Below are 25,628 nucleotides of genomic sequence, written 5' to 3'. Positions count from 1 at the left end.
GAATGTAGAATGTCAACAGGCATTTAACAACTTCCTCATAGGTGCTGTAACCATAGCAAAATGATGTACAAATTTAGCCATATATTCAGCCAGACCTAGGAAAGATCTGAGTTCCTGTTTGTTTGTAGGAGCCACAGCTTCTCTTACTGCTTCGACTAAATCATATTTAGGATGGACCCCTTCCTTTGAAATTCTATGACCTAGATATTTTACAGACTCTACTCCAAAACAGCACTTTTCCTTTTTAATAGTCATTCCGGCCTGACACAAAACTTTGAATACTTTTCTTAGAGTGTCATCATGTTCTTGTTTGCTATTGCCATAAATCAACATGTCATCCTGGAAACATAGAACATGGTTGATGTCTTTCAGGATATTTTGCATGATACGCTGGAACACAGCCGCAGCGGACGCTAGTCCAAATGGCATTCTACAATACCTGAAAGCACCAAACGGTGTGATAAAAGAGGTGAGCGAACGCGAAGAGGGGTGCAATTCAACTTGATGATATGCTGAGGAAAGGTCGATGACACTAAAAACTTTTGCCGGGCCCATTGTACTCAACATCTCATTAATCTTAGGCAAAGGGAATCTATCGACCCAAATGTTAGCATTTAAGACTCTGAGATCTACACATACACGTATACCTTTTCCGTTAGGTTTTCGGGCCACAACAATCGAAGCTAGCCATAATGAACTTTCAATTGGTTCAATCACACCTTGTTGTTCCAATCTACTCAACTCCTGTTTTAAAGGTTCACGCATGAGGAGTGGGATGGATCTCACCTTGTGAGCTATAGGGATTGCTCCATCTTTCACAATAATCTTGTGTTGGTAGTTAATCAAAAGGCCAAGTCTGTCATCAAATACGTTAGGGAACTCTTTACATATTTCGTGGTCCTTTTTAAGATTTTCCACTACTAGTACTGGTTCTTCTAGATTAGGGTCAAGTCGTATGCCTAATTCTTTTTGATGTTTCCAACCAAGAAGACTAGATCCCTTCCTGGCAAAGTAAACTTTACCTTTAATCTGTCTATCCTTGAATGTTATTTGCATATTCATCATACCTTCCAATGGTATTGGATCATTGTTATACCCACTTGGGGATATATCTGCCGGTAGCAAAATGTATCCTTTCGTCTTGAATTTGTTTTCATACATGCCATAATTTATAATTGTGAACGGAGAGCACGAATCTGCCAACACTCTCACTCTCTCACCTTCTAAAATAATGTCACACGAAGGGTAAATTTCATTCATACTTTTTGTTCCGCTACTATTCTTCATGTGTAACACAAATTTATTATGGTAGTCTTGACCCTCTTCTACCTTGTGCACAGTTCTCTTACCTCCTTGTTCATGTTTTTCACCTTTACACATTCTAGCATAATGCCCTCTGGCTCCACATCTCCTGCATATGCAGCTCCTAGCAGGACAGTCTGGGTTATTTGCTAAATGTTTGTTATTCCCACACCTATAACACCTATTTTTTGTGTTATCTATAGGACTTTTCCTATGTAATACTTTCTGGACCTTACATTCTTCCTCTCGTTTCGATTCTCTATAATCCTGTTTAGAACTAATCTTAACTTCCCTCACTTCATCTACCGTCATGGTATTTTTAATCAAACTCATGCATTCTGCTGTATGTTCAATACTCTTAGCAATTTCAATTGCTTCCTTTAACGAGGGGTTTAATATTAATAATTTTTCTTGCACTTTGTTATTATTGGTGCATCTAACTAAGTGATCTCTTATTAATGAGTCCTCAAGGCTCCCAAAATCACAAGTGATTGCCAGACCCTTCAAATAAGCTATATAGCCAGACACTCTTTCATCTTTACCTTGTGCTGTAGAAAAAAACTTATGTCTTTCCAGTACAACATTAATTCTTAGTCCAAAGTGATCCTCTAATTTTTTACGAGTCTTTTCATATTCATCCAGATCTTCTCCTTCTTCCCCTTTATCCTCAGTATCTGGTAGGTTATCGTAAGCCTTCCTACATTATGTAAAAGAATATGCTGCTTTCGTAACGATGAACATTTTTCACCCCCAATGGCAATTATATATGATTCGAACAATTTTATCCAATCCTTCCAAAGTACACTTGGGTCTCCTACTTCATTTAGGAAGGGTGGGGGTTGGTTCATGCTTGCAGCAGCCATGTTATGTTAATGCTTATGTGATTAGATACTCTTTTATTATTACTCTGAATGCTTAACTTAGGTAATATTTTCTAGAATTTGGTAACTTTCCAGCCTGTAAATTTAGTAATTAAACAACATTAAACTCATTACAGTAGCTATTACAATTACTTAAGTGTAATTATACAAGTAGTGTTTCTTTTTTTTTTTCTTCTATTTATAATTTCACCTTGTCCCACACACACACTTGTGTAACACTTAATACATTATGGAGGAGAAAAGAAAAGGAAGATACTTGAAATATCAGTCCTTCCTATTTAGCAGTGCCATAAAAATATGCCTCACGCTTGTTTTTATTAGGACTTCCGCCCAACTCTGTCAGTTGCACCACGCTCCAGTGACTGCCTCTGTTGTTTTTCTGCCTTCAATCCTTATTTTGCCGCGGTTCCAACCCGCGTACTGACGCTGTTGGAAAAAGCCTGCCAAAGCTCTGACGGCACTGCCACCTTCTCAACACAGCGTACTGACGCTGTTGGAAGAACGCCATAAGCACTGACAGCGCTTCCCCGAAGACAACCACGTCCGGAATCTCAACGACACGAACGCTTTGAATGTCAACAACGTGGGCGTGTCTCTCCTCCGTACAGGCGTTGTTGACAAAGCGCCAAAAGCCCTGACAGCCTTTCCCACAATTAACGCGTCCGGAATGTCACTGACACGAACGCTTTCGCCTCCGGCTACGCACACGGCTACACTCACTTAGCCGCTCAGCTGGACTCCTCTTGCCTTCTCTATTCTCCAGTACTTCGCGCCGCTCCGGGTACAATGCCGCACAGCCAAACACTTCTCCTTTTCAGCTTCGCACACGGCTGGAGATCCTTTTGCCACGCAGCTGACGATCTCAACGCTCACACTTGAAGAACTTCACACAACTGCTACACTCAGTATATAAAACGGTCACCACACCAGGCAGAATTGAGTCCTATTAGCTCTTAGAGCTCACAGTTAAACACTGCATATTTGGTTCCTTCTTTCGCTATATATATGATGGTTCTGTCACCAACGATTAACATAGGATGTCCTGGCTGTCTCAGTGACCCAGCAGTTCAGAGTGAATTTACTCACAGGATGGCTCCAAATCAGCAATTCTCCTTACACCAGCATCAGGGGTGAAGAGTTCAACTGCCCCCTGCGCAGCAATCCCATCCTCGTCGGCAAAATTGATGTTGTAATCATAGACAGGAGACCACGCTTCAGGATAAGTACTTTATTCACGAACTCTTCATACAGCCATCTGATCAGCTCCTCACTCAACATTCTAACCTGGACTCCCAGCTAGACCATCAATCATCACATTCTAAGGTGAGTCAGGACTGTACCATTTTCAGTATCTACATTTTAACAACTATATAAGTTTAATATATATACATACTTAAAGGTCTAATAATTATACTATGTTACAATATTCTTAACAGGTATATCAATGTTTAACTGTAATATTATTCTCGCCTATTCACAAGGAATAAGACCTGTTGATATAAAATGTACTTCATGTGCCTTACTTACAACAGGTAGGCACGCTCATCAACATCCTCCAGAGTGCATGCTCCACTTTCCTACACCAACATTCCTTATTATGGCAAGAGCCATGAACTACAGATTTCGCTGGCTGGGTATCATATGTATTTTCAATGCATTATGGTAAGGTCTCGTAGCAGAGGCATCAGAGACAGACGCTGCAGCATTAAAATGTAATAGAGCTCATGAGGATTTTAATACACTGGTGTGTCACAAAACTGGTCAGGGGGATTCAGGACAGTTGTACACCTCTCAAACGGGTCAACAATTGATTTTATTCTGTCTCATTTCAGAAATATGGGAGATTTCCAAAATGATGGTAACTTTTATTTGTATTGTTCATAGGAAAGGGGCCTCTGTCCAGTCCTATTTTAAGATAGATTAATTAAAGCCACTCCAACCGTAAGTCAAAGGCTTGCATGATGAGGCTGCAGTCTATGATTTTAATCAATTTGAAGCAGTCACGGTTTTGCCCTTCTGGAGCCAATGATTAAAGTGTGTCTTCTTTCACGTAAACAGGGAAATATTCCTGGTAGATTTCAGGGCCCAGAGTATCAGTTTGTAGTCTGAGGGTGTTGGTACAGAAAATAAGAGGCACCAGCCACTGTGTGGCTACAGGGAGAGGGAAATATGGATTCCACTGTGTAATGCTCTGGGCAAGAAATCATCTCAAACCACTGAGCGGGTACCTTGTTCAATGTCAGGATCGTGCATTTCGGGATTATGAGACGGACATTCTAACTACACATGAAATAATGGAGCTGTTGTAGCAGTGGGAGGCAATGCATTTCACTTTCAGGTAGGCGAGCTTATGCATAAACCTGCACAGGATGTGCAAGTCCAGTTTTTTCACATCCATAAATCTACTGTTTTCACTTCAGGGGAAATCCTGACTGCTTAGCCTTCTAATGGTCTGGTTCCTCCTCTCCCTGAAAGTTCAGGTTACCAGCATTATTTTATGAACCAGCACATCTTGTCTTTCCTCTTAATGCAAATTTACACCTAACCTTCGTATCTTCTGGGTGACCAGTTCAATTTTCCTCCTAGGATACAGACTCATCATGGCATGAATCTGCAGAGGGGACGGTAACCATAAAGTAACTAATGTGCTTATGGGCACATGTTTTTTCGTTAGCTGCCTGAATGATATAAGCATTATTCATCTTTCTGTAAGGGAAGGAGCGGAGTTTCTCCAATTTGTCGTGGCTTCTCCCATTTCCCTTTTCAAGGTGTGAGGGAGATGGCTCAGAAGCTGAGGACTGTTCCTGTAAGCAAATACTTGATATGAATCTTTGGTTCTTTCACACACAAGCAGTTCTACTGTGAGATCTCTTGCAGTAGCGCACCTGGTCCAGAACAGCTGCAGTTGAATTTCTCTGTCCTTTGTGCATGCGTACAGAATCATGCATGGGCTCACTCTTAGCCTGTGTGCAGGCCAGATGCTTACCATTTCATGCAACCTGGAGCGCGGACCTCAGAGCGACAAATTCATGAACTGCAAGCCTACTTGCAGACTGCTGCTTCTTCGTACAATACTCAGGAGAATCCTGCAATTTTCCTTTAAAAAAAATTTCCGAGATGCCCTGAAACCAATCTGACGTCCCACCCTAGATTGACTGCAAGAAGCGCAATTTTAACTACTCAACTGAATCACACAGGAGCTCGAAAATTCAGAACACAAAACCATATTGGATGTCCTGACGTAGCCGATGTACCCTGTCTGATGGTTTGTGATGATTTTTTTTTTTTTTTTAAACAACAACAAAAAAACACTAATTTTAAGAAGTAGGAGAGTGCCACACTTAAAAAATTTAAAATAAATGTAAACTGCATGTAGCTTGAGTTATCCTTTTGGGAAGTGGATTAATGATTTATGAAATTACACTTTATCATTTTTTTTGTGCAGTTCTATATAGCGATAAACTGACCCAAAAGTATTGAAGCACTTAACTTGAGCACAAGGTTACATTACACACAAAAGAAAACTAGCCAGCGCATGCACTGTCTCTGAGAGACAGGTTGTTTACATACAGTGGGCTTTCTGCCCGCACATAGCTTACTATTGCTAGCTTCAGCATTGCTCTCATTTCCTTCATCTGCGCTTGTCACGGTATGCAGTTGTCGTGTCCTTCTCTTGTGTTTGGGGCTCCACTGGAGCACGGACCAAGTATGTGTGCCCATCCACCGCTCCAGTTTTTGGAGCTACTTTATTCTTTGCGCTCAAGCACTCCCTATAAGTGCTTGTATTTTCAGTCCATTTCCCATATCCCCATCCATGTAGCTTCTATTCCCTCCTACCGGTCCCCCTTCCATGCTGCTTTTCCCCCCCACCCCCTCCCTGTGCTCTGGACCACTACACTCTACACCACTGCACTCTAGGTCACACTGCTCTGCACTGCTCTACTCCACTGCACTCTATGCCACTCTACATCACTGCAGTTTACACTGCTCTACTCTACGCCACATTACCCACTGCAATTTATGCCACTGTACTCTGCATCACTGTATGCTACTGCACTCGGCATTATGCTATACCACTGCACTTTATGCTCTATCACCCTACTTTAGGCCACTGCACTCCAAACCACTCTATGACACAGCACTCTTCACCACTGCAATCTATGCCTTGCACTCTATGTAACTCTCCTCTGCAGGATTCTATGCTATTACACTTTGTGGCACTGCATTCTACAACACTATACTTAGTCCCAATCTACTCTACACCATTGTACAGTGCACCACTCCATGCCGCTGCACTTTACGCCACTCTACTCTGCACCACTTTACTCTGGGCCACAGCACTCTACTCTATGCCACTGTATTCTTCATTGCTGCACCCTAATTCGCTCCACTCTGCACCACTATACTCTAAGCCACAGCACTCTACGCCACTGTACTCTGCACCACTGGATGTTGTACAACTCTACACCATTGCACTCTATTCTATGCCATTCTACTCCACTGTGCACCACTCCATGAACTGCACTCTATGCCACTTCACTTTACACCACTCCACTCAATGCCACTGCACTCTGCCACTTTACTTTGCACCACTCAATGCCACTGCACTTTATGACACTTTCTTCTGCACCACTCTACACCACTGAATTCTATGCCACTGCACCTCCCTGCCCTATGCTACTGCACTCTACACCACTGCACATACTGCATTCAACTCTGCACCTCGCTACTCTATGCCATTGCACTCTACACCACTCTACTCTGTGCCACTGCATTCTACACCACTGCACTTTACACCACTGTACTCTACATCACTCCAAACCATTGCATGGTACTCTGCACCACTGCATGCTACGCCACTCTATTCGGAACCCCTCTACTCTATCCCACTGCACTCTACTCCACTCTATTCAGCATCACTGCACTCTACTCTACCACACTCTACAGTACTCTGTACCACTCTAACCCTCTTCAGTCTACTCTGTACTACTCTACGCCACTGCCCGGTACACCACAGCACTCTACGTCATTCTACTCCACACCACTGCACCTCTGTACTCTATGCCACTGGACTTTATGCCACTATAGTCTGCCCCACTGTGATCTGCGTCACTCTGCACCACTGCAATATACTCTGCACCTCTCTATTCTATGCCACTGCACTCTACAGCTCTCGATTCTGTGCCACTGTACTCTACACTTCTACACTGCTCTGCAACACGCTATGCACTGTACTCTATGCCACTGCAATCTATGCCCCATAGTGCTGTACACCACTCTACTCAGCGCCACTGCACTTTATGACACTCTACTCCGCACCGCTCCATGCTACTGCACTTTATGACACTCTACTCTGCACCACTCTATGCCACTGCACTCTAGGACACTGCACCCCTCTATCCTATGCTAGTGCAGTCTACACCATTGTGCACTGCATCACTGCATGCTAAGCCACTGCACACTACTCTGCACCTCTCTACTCTATGCCACTGCACTCTACACCACTATGTCACTGGACTTTACGCCATAGTACTCTACATCACTCAAAGCCATTGCAGTGTACTCTGTACTACTGCACCCTACGCCACTCTACTCTGCACCTCTCTACTCTATGCCAATGCACTCTACGTCACTCTACTCTGCACCACTGCTCTTTACACCACTGCACTCTATGTCATTGTACTCTACGCCACTGCACCGCTCTACTCTATGCCGTTGGACTCTACGCCACTGCACTCTGCATCATTATGCCACTGCACTCTACTCTGCACCTCTCTATTCTATGCCACTGCTCTCTGCACCTCTCTACTCTGTGCCTCTGCACTCTACACTACTGCACTGTGCACTACGGCATGCTACGCCACTTACTCTGGCCCAGTACACTCTATGCCTATCTATACCACTGAATTCTAGACCACTACACTCTAGGCCACTCTTCAATACTTTGCACCACTCTACTCTATGCCATTGCACTCTATGTCACTACACCTCTCTACTGTATGCGACTGCAGTCTACACCACTGAACTCAATGCCACTCCACTTTGCGCTACTGCAGTTTGTCTACTCTGCACCACTCAATGCCACTGTCCTCTACACTACTGTGCCCCACTACAATTTTTGCACCTGAACTCTACTCTGGACAACTCTAGCCACTGCACTGTACTCTTCATTACTGCATGCTATTTCACTCTACTCTGCACCACTGCACTCTATGCCACCATGTTCTACACTACTGCATCTACCCTACTCTAAGTCACTATGCCACTGTACTTAAAGCTACGTCACTCTACTTTCAACCACTCTATGCCACAGTAATCTATGCCACTGCACTCTATGCCACTGTACTACTCTACCTACACCACTACACTCTATGCCACTCTACACCACTCTAGGCCGCTGCACACTGGCCACTCTACTCTGCACCAGTCTATGCCACTGCAATTTATGATGCTCTACTCTACACCACTTTCCCCGCTGAAATGTATGCCACTCTGCTCTGCATCGCTACGCCCCTGCACTTTATACTACTGCATTCTACGACATTCTATTCTGCACCACTCAACTCTATGCCACTGAACACACCTCTACACTCTACTCTGTACAACTCTACTCTAGGCCATTGCACTCTACTCCACTCCATGCTACTGCACTTGATGAAACTCTACTCTGCACCACTCTATGCCACTCTACTCTAGGTCACTGCATCCCTCTACCCCATGCTAGTGCAGTCTACACCATTCTACACTGCGCCACTGCATGCTACGTCACTGCACACTACTCTTCACCGCTCTACTATATGCCACTGCACTCAACACCACTACTCACTGCCACTGCACTTTACACTACTGTACTCTACATCACTCAAAGCCATTGCAGTGTACTCTGCACCACTGCACGCTACACCACTCTCCTCTGCACCTCTCTACACCAATGCACTCTACGCCACTCTACTCTGCACCTCTCTACACCAATGCACTCTACTCTATGCCACTCTATACCAATGCTCTTTACACCACTGCACTCTATGCCATTGTACTCTACACTACTCTACGCCACTGCATCTCTCTACTCTATGCCACTGCAATCCACACCTCTACACTCTACTCTAGGCCATTGCACTCTACTCCACTCTATGCTACTGTACTTTACGACACTCTATTCTACACCACTATATGCCAGTTCACTTTACCCCACTGTATTATACACCACTCTACTCTGCACTGCTCTATGCCACTGCACTCTATGCCACTACACCTCTCTACTTTATGCCATTGCACTCTACTCTACACCACTACACTCAATGCCACTCTACTCTGCTGCAGTCTTTCTACACCTCCCTGTGCCACTGCACTCTACACTACTCTGCACCACTCTACCCCACTAAACTTTTGACACTGTAGTCTGCTCTGCACCACTGCACTCTATCCCACCTTACTTTACACTACTGCACTCTACACCAGTCTACTCTGTGCCACTGTACTTACATCTACGTCACTCTACTCTGCACCACTCTACACCACTGTAATCTATGCCACGGCACTCTATGTCACTGTTCTACTCTACGTACACCACTGCACTCAATGCCACTGCACTCTATGCCACTCTACTCTGCACCAGTCTGCGCTATTGCAATTTACGCTGCCCTACTCTACACCTCTTTCCCCAGTACTATTTATGCCGCTCTACTATGCATCACTACGCCACAGCACTTTATGCCACTACATTCTAATCCACACCACCCTACTCTATATTACTGCACTCTACACCTCTGCACTCTACTCTGTACCACTCTACTCTAGGCCACTGCACTCTACACCACTCCACACTACTGTACTTTACAACACTCTGGTCTACACCACTCTATGCCACTGCACTATTTGCCAGGCCACTGCACTTTACACCACTCTACACCAGTGTATTCAGTGTCACTCTGCTCTGCACCACTCTACGCCACAGCACTTTTTGCCACTGCACTCTACTCTGCACCTCTCTACTCTAGAACATTGCACTCTACTCAGCACTAGCCATTTCACTTTACACCACTGCACTCTACAACGCTCTACGCCACTGCAATCTACTCTATGCCACTCCACTCCACATCACTATACACTATGCCACAACACTCTTTGCCAAAGTGCTGTACTCTGCATTTCTCCACTCTATGCCACATCACTTTGCCATTCTTCTCTACACCACTCTTGGCAGTGCACTTTATGCCACTGTACTCTGCATCACTCTACGCCACTGCACTTTACTCTACTTTGCACCACTCTATGCCATTTCACTGTACACCACTCTATTCTGCCCCCCTCTAAGCCACTGTGCTGTGCATCACTCTACACCACTGCACTATACACCAATCTATTTTATGCCACTCTACACAATACCACTCTGAACTACTCCACTCTACACTACGTCACTCTACCCCACTTCACTCTACTCCATTTCAAGCCACTCTTCTACACTCTAGTCTAATCCATTAAATGCCATTCTACTCTACAACAGTCCAATTCATTCTATCCCACTCAATTCCAGTCCACTCTACCTTACTTCACTCTATGCCAGTCTACGCCACTTTACACCACTCCACTGTACGCCACTTCACTATACTCTGAGCCACTCCTCTCAAAGCTCCCACTTCACTATACTCAGAGCCACTCCACTCAAAGCCACACTAATCTATACAATGCCACTCCACTCAAAGCTGCTGTACAGCATGTCTAAAAGACAGTGGCATAGCTAATAGCTCTCACATAAGCAACACCTATTGGCTTTGCCAATGATTGTTGTTTTATAGGCACAGGGAGAATCACTGAATGTTGAGTGGAAAGTCAAGACTCGAGTCTGGGTCCCCAGGACCATAGCTCTTGCCATAAAGCCACATCACTCTGCACCACTGAATGAAAGTAACCTGTGCACTTAAGGTAAACGTAAGTATGCAAAAACTGTTGTAAATGCTGTCCTGGGTTAAATAACAGTACCACAAATACAGAAAGTGTTGTGAACAAGAACAGGTGTACTATAAGACCTCCAAACCTTAAGCAGGCTACTCCAAGTTTAGGTGGTGCTCATACTGACATAAGGAAATGAAGCACTTTGAGGCAGGGACTCAAAGACATTGGACACTACCATCGTAAGAATTTACATGGATTTTTTTCAACTCCCCAGATATACCTCACCCGCTCAAATCAGGCTGGAATTTGGTCTGGTCAAACATTTTCCAGAAGTGCTGTATTTACCAACATATGCTACAGGCTCAAGTCCACCAACAAGAACAATATAAATCACAAAGTCTGGCTGGAAATAGCCAACAAATACCACTCAAAGATCAGAGAGTATCTTAAAACTCTGGAGACCCTGAGCAATCTCCGGAACAGTAAAGTATCTCCAAGGAGTTAACATGGCTTTAAGGAAGGTAAAGAAGGCAACTGTTCCGCCAGAACAAAAATCGCCAACTCCGAACACCTGCCCCTCCTAAGGCTAGGCATGATGCGCCCTCCAACCCAGACCCACTGCCTAAAACACTTTGCTTGGCATCCTAGGATACACCAGCATAGCATAACAGCAAGAAACCCACCTTTAACGGTAGAGTTAAAACAGTAATCTGTATAATGTCTCTTCTTCGCACAAGTTTTACTCTTGCACTTGCTCTGCACAAGCTCTTCTCTTCGCATAAGCCCTTTACTCCTGTACCAGCTCGTGGCCTTAATCGGGGACATGACTACAGGTCACGATTACACAAACGTTGACCCTACTCTGGGTCGGACCACAAAATAAAAAGTCCTCTTGACAAACTCTATTGCATGCTATCACTGACAATGTCCGCAGTACTGCAATTAGTTTTAACAGCTATTCAAGTAACTCTTGCATTGGCTCTTCTTCTGCACACAAATCACAGCCTCGAGTAGGAACAATGGCAGTTCATTTCACGTTCGCTAAATCGCTTGCACAAGAAGGATTTTTATCATTCCAGTGAAAGAAGATTACGATTTTAAAAGCTTCATGGAATTCATTTTTATATTCATGTCTTATGCCTTATATTGCAATGGTTTCAATTAATTGAACAATAGAGTTTACTTACTTACTCCAATATACAACTACATCCAATGAAAATATGTATTATTGCAGCATCTGGAATATCACAGAGAGGGATCCTGCAGGCTCTAAAATGCGGCCGTCAGTACGTTGTGATTTATCAAGGAACTTTATTTTCATAGTTTTCAAGTTTTCCATGGACAAGCCCATATAACTCACACAGACCAGAGTGTGTTTTGCTTTCTGGGATTTGTCAGTATATGATGTTAAGCAGTATGGCAGTAAATTACTAGGGAACCTAAATGTATAGTGGGGCGAGAGCGGGGAGAACTGGAATAGCTGTAATGCGGACCGTGATTAAGTACTGTTAGTGCAGTGGCCCGAACCGCTACTCACCAAACATGCGCCGGCTCAGGTAGGCGGTGAAAGCGGCTGAGTAGGGAGAGCAGAGTGACCAGAGCTAACGGGGACAGTCCAGGAGCGCGCTGCCCCTCCTCTACGCCCCGGGGCCCCGACTTGCGGCCTTTTCCACGGGCCCCCGATGAAGTCTCCATCCGTGGCACGCGCCCTACGGTCCCTATGGAGACCGAGCCACACGTAACAAAGTTCCACGGCCGGAGTGGTGAACTTGTAACACCCACTTTCGTGTAACGCTAAATCAATGACACCGTTCCAAGATGGCTGACACGGGTTCTGTTCCATTAACTAGAGCACACAATTGTTACTCTATGGATAGAACAAAAAGAAAGAACCCTAGATGTCCATGCGCTGGCTAAAATGCAGCCGAATTTACAACATTTCCTATGGAGCATGTGGAAAATTTCTAAAATGTGTGCTTTTGTGTCGAGCTCCTTTTTGGTAAGGCATATTTGAAACCGGATATTTTGGTATTAAATGAGTAGCTGCTAGTATTTAATTGTGGCATAATTAAGTGTCAAAAGACTACTGATTCCGGGAAGATTTCTTCTATGTATCTTAAAGCGAAAAATTTGTCAAGTGTAGCCTCGTTGTTTATATTGCGCCTTCTGCGTTAATGTAAACAGCGACTCCTATTTGGCAATCACGTTTGGCCCGTCTTTTGTGTCCATTGCCCTGCTGTAGTTGTCTTCCTTTTATTTCCACGGCGCTTCTGGTTCTATTTACCGTTTCTTAACTTTCAGCAGACTGGGTTCTGCTATTTACGCTGGGATGTCAGTGCTGCTGAAGGTATGGAGAGAGAGGCAGGACGTGTGTCTCACTACTGGTGGATGCCATTGCCCCACTCCCTGTTATGTATTCTTCGTTTAGTCAGTGTTCAGAAGACCGACTTATTTAATATGTTACTGTCCTTTTATTTTATAAGAAGTGCTCGTTAAATCCCGTCACGCCAATACCGTTAACTGAAAATACAAGAATGAGCGTACTACATACATATGGTCGGTTAGTTGGCAGCTGTTACCTGCACATGCTGGGCCACAATGTTTCCACGTACCCTGTGCTGCGCTCCGACAACCAAGCCAGTGCTTCACGCATGCTAACACTCCCAATTTTTCAAACGAAAAATGTTTCTATAGTTTGCTTCTGCTTAAAATCTACCTTCCATTCGTGTTCAATCTAATGGGAAAATTCTGTGGATTTTTCTGCATTCTATTTGTTCCCAAACGTCATGTGTTGCTTGTCTTTGTGGCGTGACCTGTCCTTAGCTGGTCTGTGAGCTGCTTTGTTTCTGGCCTCCATATGTCAGTCCACGCTTGTGGATGGCGTTGTCAGCGAACAAACACATAAAACACATTTTGCGTTAAATGTGGAACAAGCAATGGAAGTTTAAAAGTGTAGTTTATATGTGTGGGGTAATGTGCAAACGATTAACTTGTTTGGAACTACCCAAAACCATTGCAGTCTTTTGTCCTTTTTGTTTAAATGAAGTAACCATATACTACTTTCAGAGTTTAGAGGATTATAACATCAAAGCTTTGGGTTAGAACTTGTCTTTGATATAATGATATATGTTATGTAAATACAGGCAAAATTTGGTAACACTAAACAGGGCCTGCGGAGAATGAAAGGTACACTATGCTTGTAGACAAAAGGTCCAATGCAGATAAGAAGAGTGATATTTTCAGAGCATAATCATAATGCCAGTGCTCTCCAAAAGAAAGAGGTTGACATCACCCGAAATATATTTTATTGCTGCCCACTACTGCCCACCACTAGTGGGCTAACTGGAGTACACATTAAACGTTGCACACACACTGTTCTCTGAGAACACATCCTCTTGGGGATGGAAATGGACATAATTGTATCTGGGATCCCACACGTGGGTTTAAATAAGTGATAACAAAAAGGAGGGCATAGCCATCAGCTAAGGTTTCTGACAGTCAACTTGTACATCCAGTGGCACATTTACTAAACATTCACACAATGCAGGCAAAGTTGCTGTGCTACGTTGCATGAAAGGGAGAGAGCAGAAATGTTCCATATTTACAAAGATATAGAGCATTTGAGCTCTGCCTTTGTGCCGCATACTATGTGCAGCCTAGCACCAATGTACCCACCTTTGCACTATTGTGCAAGGGTGCCTGCGTTACAAGCATGGGATGTTCTGTGCACACAAAGAGCTGTACCTAACTCTTTGTGCACAAAGGTGTCCCTTCCTGCACAAACACAATTCTTAAATACATTTTCCTCTTTCCATGTGGTGCTGCAGAATGGAACAAACAAGGAAAAATAAAGATATTTCTCTTCTTTACGGCGCACTTGGAAAAGTGTAGTATTTTGACAAAGTCACAGGTTTACAAATCTTTGTAAATCTGGGAATTAGTCAAAATCCATTGGTGGATGCATGGGAATGCCAATGCTCCCCCCCCCTCCCACACACCACCCCTATGGAACACCTCCAAAGTTGAAATTTAATGTAACACAACACAAGGAGCTGCCTTGCTCACTGGCATTACAATAACCCCCAAATCCCCTGTGGTGCATGGTGGGGCCTGACCTCAAGGGCCCCCCTCAGCACAGTACACTGTGCACAGGCGGTAGGAACCTGGGCTGAGAGCTTGAGACTTTCCTCATTGTCCTTTGTGTGCTCAGTGTACTTTGCAGGGTTTTCCCCCTCAAGTTTCGTTACACCACTGGCCTTGCGTTACATTTTTTAACACAGCCTTTTGTGCCTTTGTAAATATTACCAAAGCCTTTCCATTGTCCTTGCGCCACCTTGCGTGACACCAGGCCAATGCAAAGGCTTTGTAAGTATGGGCCTTATATATATATATATTTTTAATTCTGTACCAAAGAAGTTGGCAACAAAAACAACTGTGGTAGTAATTCTGTTCTTCATTAATTGGTCACAAACAAAATGTGTTTTAAAATATATTTTGGGTCGAAGCACCTGCTCTAGGGCTCTTTGTGTACCCGGCAATTTCCATTCCAGTGTAATAACAGCTTCTGGTGGATAATGAATTTGTTGTGAGAAATCAGTGTGTAGTCTAATCCAAGGTTTGACTTGTCATAAAATGGCATAGAGGGTTAAGGTGCCTTTTGTAAAGCATAACACATAACATGAACATCACAGACTTCTATTTTATGTAGGCAGTTGATGCATTGCTGCTTTTGCTCACAATATTTATATGTTACCTGCAACACAAAGCTATAATAATGATAATATAACTCTGTGCGGTATGAACCGGCATTAAGGAGCTGCCTGCCAACTGCAAGGGCAGAACTGTAATGTTTTTATGAATTATTTTGTTATTCTAAGATTTCTAAAAAAGGTTCCTTTTAGGTAGTATTACAGACTTAGTCATAAGTGCTATATAAATGGTAATTAGAGTATTTACATGTATAGCCAGATAAGTCTTACCTTCTTACTGCACATACATATCTCTTACACTCGGAACTTTGGAAACTCAAAAACCTGCCTCCAAACCACAGTTTAATTCAGTCACTTAAAAAATGTTAATTCTTCTTAGATGGCATTGGCATCAGGATATTAAGCTCCAGATAGCCCCCGGCCAGAATAAGACTCAAACAAAACGAGTGCCGATGGCTCTTTAACTGAGACATTTGTGTTTGCCCTGCTGGAACTGAAACTCTGGCACTCTGGAGTGTTTCTGCTCTGAGCACAAAGCAGGCACATTGCAACGTCGCTGAATTTGACCCAACATCGGCAGATTCCTTTAGGACACAGCATATTTCACCAGGGCTGGCCCGGAACCTGCACCCCACTCAATAGTAGCTGCTGGATTCGGATAGATCTTCCTATTTCCAGCAGTTCACATGGTGTATTACTGGTGCCACCTACATTGCACAGTGAGTGCTGCCTCTGCCATTGAGGGCTTATAGTTGCCAATGAGGTATCTGATGGGGTCTTTGCTGCTGGTGCTTCAGCACTTTTAAGAACTCCTGTGGAAAAGACCAGACACACACCTATTTAACACTGGCACCAATGTGACACTGACTGAGGTAGCAGTGCTGCTTGGTGGTCAGAGCAAAACACTGACTGAGAACAATTACTGAGCCACTGTCGTAAGCTGTGTAGATGCTTGCAGACCACTACCTTTAAGCTGCAGGAACCACTGTAGTTTGTCCGTGTTATGAGGCAGTACAGTTGGAGACAGCACTAATATAGCACCAGGTGCATACAAACACCAGGGCAGAAAATACTTCTTCTGCCCTGTTCAAATATACTATTCAGCTGTCCGAAAGACAAGCAATCCAAACAAGTGCCCAAACAGTATGGCAATATTAGGGATCCTGGTTGGGTTAGAGGGCCTGCAGTCTATCTCTTATTCACACCTATTGGAGGGCAAGAAAGTAAATTATTAGGGAGAGCCAAGATTGAGTAGAGCCAAGTGTTTTCCTTGGCTCTAAGACCCCAAGCAGAAGCTATGCCACTAAGACACTTGGCACGTAAATCACCCAGAAAAATTCAAGTAAAAATATGGTGATTCTTAAAATTTTTTGAAAAAGTTTGGTTCTTTAACGTTGTAAGTGTTAGTTCAACAGGTCATAGCACAACATTGAGTGACATTTAGTGAAAATAATAGTTGCTAAACATAATCTTAAAAAATACGTCATGTCATCGTCGCCGGGGCATTGGTAAACCAAGAGACAAATCAGTCTGTCATGTGCTTAGTATATATGGCCAATATTAATGTTATAGCCCATGGATATCTTGGGATATAGAGGCCCCACAATGTCAATGCCCACCCTCTCAAAAGGGGTGCTCATGACAGGAAAAGGTTGGAGGGGGACCTTGCACTTCCCCTCACTCATGCCACTTGCCTGACAAGTTTGGCAAGACCTGCAAAGTGCGTCAGAGTGCCTGTGCATTTGGGACCAGAAAAAGTGGGTGACAAGCCTTTCAAAGGTCTTGTCCTGCCCCAAATGTCCTGCTAAAGGCACATCATGAGCCAGACCCGGTAGGAAAGCTCTAAAGCGCCGGGGTACTCCAGCACATGTGCTGCTCCAGGCTCAGCAACCTGATGCTCACTATACAGGAGGCCATCCTCCCAATAGATCCATTGTGATCCAGACTGCTTGCCAGATGCCTGGTCTGCATCCTGCCACCACAGACCCTCAAGAGTAGAGCATGACTTCTGTGCTCCACAGAACTCCTCCCTGGTGAGACCCCCCTTCCTGTTGGCAATAGGTCAGCTTGTCTACTGCAACTACTTGGTGAAGTACATGGGGAACTACCTGTTCTTCAGACACCAGGTGATATCTTACAGTAGTCACACTGGCTCCTGTGTCTCTCAGAGCCTCCAACCTCTGTCCATTGATGGTCACCCAGTGCCTGTACCTATTAGTGTTCTCAGGCACAACAGTCCTCTGGACCATCTCACTGTCCCCTAGTGAGACAAGGATCATCTCAGCTGGCTCCCACCCTTCTTCTGGAACCAACTCCTCCCCAAGCGCTACACATAGCAAATCCTGTGACTGAGCACCAAGGGGGTGCCTTTGTCCACTTGGGACATCTGGGGTCCCCCCTCATGTGACCCACCTGTTCACATGCATAACATTTGCGGGGACCCTTCTCTGCAGGTTTCCCTGTAGATATCCATGGTTTCTTCTTACCTGGGGGCTGGGAATCCTTACCATGGGAACTTGGTTGGGACCCTTTAGCGAACTCCCCCTGTTTACCCTTGCCCCCCACTCCTTCTAATGGGGACCCCGCCACCTTGGCTGAGTCTCCCCCATACGTCTTCTAGACCCTGGTGCTCTCCCACTGGTCCACTTCCAGGGCAAGGCAGGGTGCTGGCAGACCTCTGGAAAACAAAGACTGTACAAGTGCTCTCATGCAATCAAATTGTACAGCCCCTCATAAATTGTTACCTTACTGCCCTTCACCCAACCATCCAGTGACCTGCAGAAATAATCTACACATTCCAACCAAGTTTGGGATTCCTTTTTCTTACACAATCTAAACTTTTCTTTGTACTGCTCAGAGGTGAGACCATATCTAGTGAGTAGGGCGTCCTTCATGATAGAGTAGGTGAGTCCCTGGGGATCCCCTAGGGATGTCAGGGTGTCCTTCCCCTCTACTTCAAAGTACTTCCACAGACCCACCCTCCAGTGTACCTCAGGGACCATGTTCATGTAAAGAGTTGACTCGTACCCCTTGAACCACAGGTATATGTCATCCTCACTTTTGTAATCCTTCACTAAATCCTTTGGTATGTGTACCCTCTTTTCAGGCTGCACTGTGCTATTGCTGATACCATCTCTGTTTGACTTTGGTCCAGCACTCCCAAAGTTAACTCATGAGCTAAAAGCATCTTTTTCTCTTCCATGGCTTATCTTTTCTCTTCCATTTCCATTTTAAACTTTTCTAACTCAAATTGGTACAGTCGCTCTGCTTGTGTGTCCTGCAACTCATCAGGGGTCAGACCTTTGGAAGAAACACTACTGCCTGCCCCAGAGGCCCTCTCCCCAGGCAGATCAGGGTTACCCAATACAACATCATGTATGCTCCGCACCTCCTTATCCACATTGTGCTCCTCTGTGTGCCCCCCGTCTCCTTAGCTACCAATCGGGCCCTCAGTGCCTTTTGCAGCTCCTCCTTCCTAACAGAGCTTTTGATTGGCCAGGAAAGTTCTTTGCAAGATTGTTTAAGCTGAGCCACTGTATACTCCTCCAGTTTTTCCAACTCAAACAAAACTTTTGTAGCAACAGCTGGTGCATGCCCAGATTGAGACATACTCGAGGGTGAGGTTCAAGAAAGATGTAAGAGTTCCAAAAAGGCAGAGAGATCCCAAGGGAAAAAAGAACCAAAAAGGAAGCAGAAAAAATCTAAAGAGAAAAACAAGTAGTATGTGGTCACATAATGGTCTGCACTGAAAACAGTAGTGTACACCAATCACTGCATGTCAAGTACAAATACAAGTTCTGTCTCAACCGCTGATCACCAATGTTAGAAATTGAGTCTTTGGTTTGCACTCTGTCCATGCAGGGACCCTCAATCTAGTCAGAGTAAGGGAGATCCATACCTAGAAAAACCCTTGCTCACCTCCTTGGTAACTTGGCACAAGCAATCAGGCTTATGTGTAAAGTATTTGTACCAACACACACAGTAATATAGTGAAAACACCACAAAAGTAACACAACACCAGTTTAGAAAAATAGCCAATATGTATCTAAATCAAACAAGACCAAAACAACAATAATCCAACATACACAAGCAAAGTTAGGAATTTTTAAATTAAAAAAGAGTCTTAAGCCATAAAAATCAATGAATGGATTGTTTTTACACAAAGTACCTGATATGCATAAAAAATTAAGCTGCACGAGCGAGCGTGCGTTAGAAAACTCAGCGATGCGTCGATTCCTTACTCGCAAGCGAGGCTGTGCATCATTTCTTCTCCAGTCGAGTAGGCGATGTGTCATTTTCCTCTCCCGCAGCAGAGCGATGTGTTGGTTTCTGGATGGGCAACATTGGGTCTGCGCAGGTTCACTGTGGTTTTGACGCCCGACGACAACGAATGCGAAATTCCTGCACACGGTGGTGAAGAACTATGCTGCGTGGGCGATGTGTCAATTTTGTAAGCCACACAAGGGTGTTGCGTTGATTTCCCAGCCGTGATGCAGGTGGTGCGTCAAATTTTCAGTCGCGAAGCAGATGCATCGATTTTTCTCCCACACGGCTCATGTGCGTGAATTTCAGTCTTGGTTCCACCAACTTCTCCTTTCAGGGGCCCAGAGACTGGATTGGGCACCACTTGGCAGGGTAGGATTTTCAGCAAGAGAGTCCAGGTGCTGGCAGAGGAAGTCTTTTATGGCCCTAAGACTTCAGAACAGGGGGCAAGCTCAGTCCAAGCCTTTGGAGACACTTCACAAGCAGGAAAACACAGCAAAGTCCAGTCTTTGCCCCCTCAAAGGCAGAAGGAGCAACTGCAGGCCAAACCAGCAAAGCACAGTCCCAGTCAAAGGGGCAGCACTCCTCCTCCAGCTCTTCTCCTTGGCAGAAATTCCTCTCGATCCAAAAGTAATAAAAAAATCTGGGGTTTTGGGTCCACTACTTGTACTCCTGCCTGCCTTTGAAGTAGGCAAACCTCAAAGGAAAGTCTCTGTTGTTCACAAGATCCTGATTGCCCAAGCCTGGCCCAGACACACACCAGGGGGGTTGGAGACTGCATTGTGTGGGGACAGGCACAGCCCTTTCATGTGTAAGTGTCAGCTCATCCCTACCCACTATAGCCCTGGAGACTCATCAGGCTATATAGGCTACACCCCAGCTCTCTTTGTGGTACTGTCTGGAGGGAATTCACAATCAGCCCAACTGTCAGTCTGACCCAGACGTGGATTCCACTTGCAGGCAGAGGCACAGAATGGTTAAGCAAGAACAGCCCTCTTTCTAAAAGTGGCATTTTCAAACTGACAATCTAAAAACCAACTTTACCAAAAGATGTATTTTTAAATTGTGAGTTCCTAGACCCCCAAACCCTTTATCTCTATCTGCTTCCAATGGGAAACTGTAATTAAAAGAAATTTAAAGGTAGTCCCCATGTTAACCTATGAGAGGCATAGGCCTTACAACATCTAAAAACGGAAATTGGCAGTATTTCGCTGTCAGGACATATAGAACACATTGGTATATGTCCTACCTTTAACATACACTGCACCCTGCTCGTGGGGCTACCCAGGGCCTACCTTAGGGGTGCCTTACATGCACAAAAAGGGAAGGTTTGGGCCTGGCAAGTGAGTACGCTTGCCAGGTCGAATTGGCAGTTTAAAACTGCACACATAGACACTGCAGTGGCAGGTATGAGCCATATTTACAGGGCTACTCATGTGGGTGGCAAAACCAGTGCTGTAGGCCCACTAGTAGCATTTGATTTACAGGCCCTGGGCACCTCTAGGGGAGTTTATTAGGGGCTTAGTAGTAAATCAAATATGTTGATCATGGGAAAGCCAGTTACACATACAGCTTACACAGATGGCACTTGCACTTTAGCACTGGTCAGCAGTGGTAGAGTGCCCAGAGTACCAAAACCAGCAAAAATAAAGTCCAGCATACAGTTAAAAGCACAGGAACCAGAGGCAAAAAGACTGGGAAACCACACCAAGGTCTAACAACACCGACTTTGGGATATGTAACATCAGCATCTTTCACTTTCTGTTTCATACTATAGACGACTGTACTTGTGACCACCTCCAAAAATGCAATAGCAGGAATAAATACTGTAATCAGGGAGAGAACACACATATAATGATAAATACCATTCATAATCAACATATTATCCAATCGTTTCTCAACTCCATGCCTAAATCTATGAGGAATTGCTAAAGTCTTCCATCATGTGTGACAGTTGTGAGCCCCACACTCTAGTAAAAGTACTAGTATGCACTTCTATATTCTGTAAGCACAGAAACAAAAGTGAGAATGCTGGGCACCTGTACTGGATACAGTTGCACTCAGTAGGGAGCCAAGAAGGCGTGGCTCCCCACCAATACCACCAAAGAAAACAATTCTGCTAACTCTCCCAGCAGGAGGGCCAACCAAGTCCTTTCTGGGCACTTTTCTATGAAACTGCAGAGTTAGTAGAGGGTCAAGAACCAAAAGCTTCACTACCCAAAAACATCTCATTTGGAAAAAAGCAGCGATGCAGATTGACCCTGAGGGCAAAAGGATGTCTATTTGGTGCAACAGAATGGATCCCTTTACAGTGAAACAAGAGGTTTGACACAGGTTGTGAGGAGAGTGACAATGGGAGTTAAACAGATATGAGGAAGTAAGCAGTAACCATTGATGCCATTTCATGATGAGCAAGGAAACCCCATGTGGAACCCCACAGCTTTGTTCTTGATTCTCCTGACTACAATGGGAATAAGAGGAAAAAGGGAAAGTTAAAAAAAAAAGTCCCTCGATGAACTAAATGCCAAAATTCTAGTCAAAGGAACCTCAACATATTTGGCACAACAGCCACACCATAGCCAAAGCTGAAGTTCTCTGAGGAAGCTAAAGACATAAGAGTCTGTCTCATGCAAATTCCTGTGATATGGGTCGCCAACGCTAACGGCCAATCCTTCGCTGCCAGAATCAGAGATCTGGTGTGCAGGAACAGACAGACTCCTAGGCTGTGTCTGAGTGATGTGGGCCATGATAACAACAATGCCTCTGGCAACACCACTCCTTACTAAATGTGCCTTACAAAATCCTCCATTGATTGTTGATTCACTACTGACATCCTCCACATCTTACTAGAGTGTCCCTTCATGGTGACTACGATCTCTGAGAGTTGTACCCTCATGCTGCTGTTAATGTACTGAAAGAGATGTAGGGGGCCTGGTCGCCTATGGAAACAGGCCTGAGAGTTTGTGATACTGAGTCAACATTAAACAAATCACTAACTGCTATAAGCAGACAAAGCCATGACACTTGTGTTTTCCATTCCGTTCATAGTGAAGCGTATTCATCTTTAAAGAGCCAAAGTGGTATGGTAGTTAGAAGAAATAGTGCAATACATTTGTAGTCCAGGGATAAGCTTCGACCATGGATTCATGTACAGACAAGACCAGGGTACTAAAAAGTTGGTCTTGCCTCCTTGCAAAGTCAAACGCTACTTGCACCTGATGTTGTGGAATCTGACTTTGAGCGTTGGTTCCTGAGTAGGATAGGTACCACTGCCCAAATTGGAATTATTTTTCACAGAAATCCTTCTACTTCTGTTGTGGACTGTAGGACAGAGAGCAAAAGAAAAGGCTGGCAGGTGAGATTCCTCATTTGCTGTATCTGCTGCATCACTGTGGGTACGTACGTAGGTGGTGTGGTGTGCCATGCTCTTTGCTTAGTTCTATGGCTCTGGCAGATAAGGGTGTCTCTGACATGTCTCCTTGTCCATCATGGGGTAAGAGTTAGGACCACGGTGAATATGCAGTGACATTAGAAGCCATCAGATCTGCATCATTGAATCCTCTCCTACTGGGTGGAACATTGCCACTGTAGCAGGCAGACAATCTCTGAAGGCTGCCAGTGGTGGAAGCAACCCACAGTATGTCTGCTGCCTTTGAACATATCAGCCCAACATTGCAAAATGAGGAAACTGCAGGAGGGCCTTGCACCGAGCTGGGAGCAGTGGACACCACCTTAAGCAACACTACAGCCTCAATGGGTATTCTGGCCTCTTACTCATCATTTTGTGACTGCATATTTTCTAAGTTTTTACAAATATTTTATTTATTTATTCGGGTCAAAAGGTTGAGAGCATTACAATTCAAACATACAAGGTGGGCAATCAATTAGTCTCCTTTACCTCAAATTCATCTACATATTTCTAATAATAGAAAGAAAGACAAAAGATTAAAAATATATCTGTGATGTTATACCTGCTAATTAGCCAGACAAAGTTGAGTTCCAAATACCCTGATATTTCTGTAATGCCCCCTCTCTGTGCATACAGTTTTTCTTTTAATTTAACCTGCTCCATTTTATTTTCCAAAGAATCATAAGAGGGGGCTTCCACCAATTTCCATTTTTGTAAAATGAAAGACTTAGCCACTAAGGATGCTATTGAAAGAAGTTGTTGCTGTCTTATGGAGACATTCTGTTATCGATATTCCAAAAAGGGCTCCAAAGGGATCGGGAGTCACAGCTACCTGTAGCTTGGCGCTAATCCACTGGAATACCTTTGTCCAGAATTGGCCTAGGGCGAGGCAGGTGAACCATACGTGGGGCCAATCTCCTGTGTAATGTCTGCACCTAAAACACTCCCGGGAAATTGTAGGAAACATTTTGTGTATGTAGGTTGGTGTGTAGTAAAGCATCCATTTTGAAAGGAAAGCAATTCTTTTGAAGTTGGCCCCTCTGATGGCTTTATGAGCCATTTCATTGTAGTGGTGCCAAGTACGCAGGTCGATCTTGCATACCCTAAGGTGGCTTCAGTTTTATCGAGGATGGCTGGAACTACGGTTGGGGAGATCTGTTGCTGGAGTATGCAATACCAGTTGCCCACTCCTGTCAGGCCCCTTATGAAATATGCTTGACTAATAGTGTAGACTAGCGAGTTCATTGGTGATTGAATGCTTTGCATGAAATTATGAATCTGAGTGTAAGAAAAAAATAATGCTTGGGGGATCGCAGTGTTACCTATTACCAACTGGTCCCAGATTTTCGTACTCCCTGCCAGTATAAAATTTCTGAATCAATAGATTCCCACCTTTTCCCAGCTTCGGCTGGCTTCAGTCGCTAACTGTAGATGTAGTAAACCACATTTCCTTAATGACATAGAAGGGTGAAATTGGGGAGACTGAATCTCTTCTTTAAATTGGGTGTATCGATTGAGCATTATGTGGCGACGCTTGTACCTGGTATGTTTAGGGAGCTTGGGAATCTTGAGAAAGTAGGGAAATATTGTCTTCCAAGAGCATTTGTTTAAGATAAAAAAATATTGGGAAGGTTAGAGGGAATTGCTGCCTGCATCATCGAATCTATAAATGGCACCTGATAGTATTTCTTAAAGTGGGGTAACGCCAATCCCCATCTTCGATATTCAGTTGCAATTTTTACAGCTCTGTACACACTTTCTTTCCCTACCATGATAATTGGCGCAGCATCTGGTCTGTTTCATTCAAATATTTTTTAGGAACTTTAATCATGGCATTGGAGAAAATAACCATAAACAGCGGGAGAATCCTCATTTTAATCAGAGCTATAATCCAATAATTGTTGGAGGCAGATTCTGCTATTGCTGCAGTAACCTCTGTGCTTTGTTAAGGGTTGTTACATAGTTGAGTTGGTATAAATCTGAGAAATTGTGGGACACAAATATACCCAGATAGCTAGTCGGCCGAGATGTTGAAAAATGTGACCGCATATCTATCGGCAGAGCTATCAAAAAGAAGAGCTTCTGATTTTGCGTGATTTACCCTATACCCCCCTAAGTTGATGAATAGTTTGATTTTATTGAACACTCTGCCGATTTTTTTGCTCTTCT

The 25,628-nt window shown here is 44.2% G+C and overlaps 2 protein-coding genes across 2 annotated transcripts in view; one reads left to right on the top strand and one right to left on the bottom strand.

Moving 5' to 3' along the window:
* Nucleotides 1-12,878, bottom strand: part of POMT2 (protein O-mannosyltransferase 2) — a 331,358-nt gene extending 318,480 nt beyond the window's left edge. Inside the window, exon 1 of the mRNA XM_069208415.1 lies at nucleotides 12,616-12,878. Coding sequence (XP_069064516.1) covers nucleotides 12,616-12,773 — 158 coding nt within the window. The 5' untranslated portion in view covers nucleotides 12,774-12,878. The remainder of the gene's footprint in view (nucleotides 1-12,615) is intronic.
* A 436-nt stretch (nucleotides 12,879-13,314) lies between these two features.
* GSTZ1 (glutathione S-transferase zeta 1) overlaps nucleotides 13,315-25,628 on the top strand; it is a 63,574-nt gene continuing 51,260 nt past the window's right edge. Inside the window, exon 1 of the mRNA XM_069208417.1 lies at nucleotides 13,315-13,425. Within this exon, the coding sequence (XP_069064518.1) occupies nucleotides 13,408-13,425 (18 nt within the window). The 5' untranslated portion in view covers nucleotides 13,315-13,407. The remainder of the gene's footprint in view (nucleotides 13,426-25,628) is intronic.

The sequence above is a fragment of the Pleurodeles waltl genome, chromosome 9 (genome assembly GCF_031143425.1).
Source record: "Pleurodeles waltl isolate 20211129_DDA chromosome 9, aPleWal1.hap1.20221129, whole genome shotgun sequence".
Taxonomy (NCBI): Eukaryota; Metazoa; Chordata; class Amphibia; order Caudata; family Salamandridae; genus Pleurodeles; species Pleurodeles waltl.
This window is presented reverse-complemented; position numbering and strand designations above follow the sequence as displayed.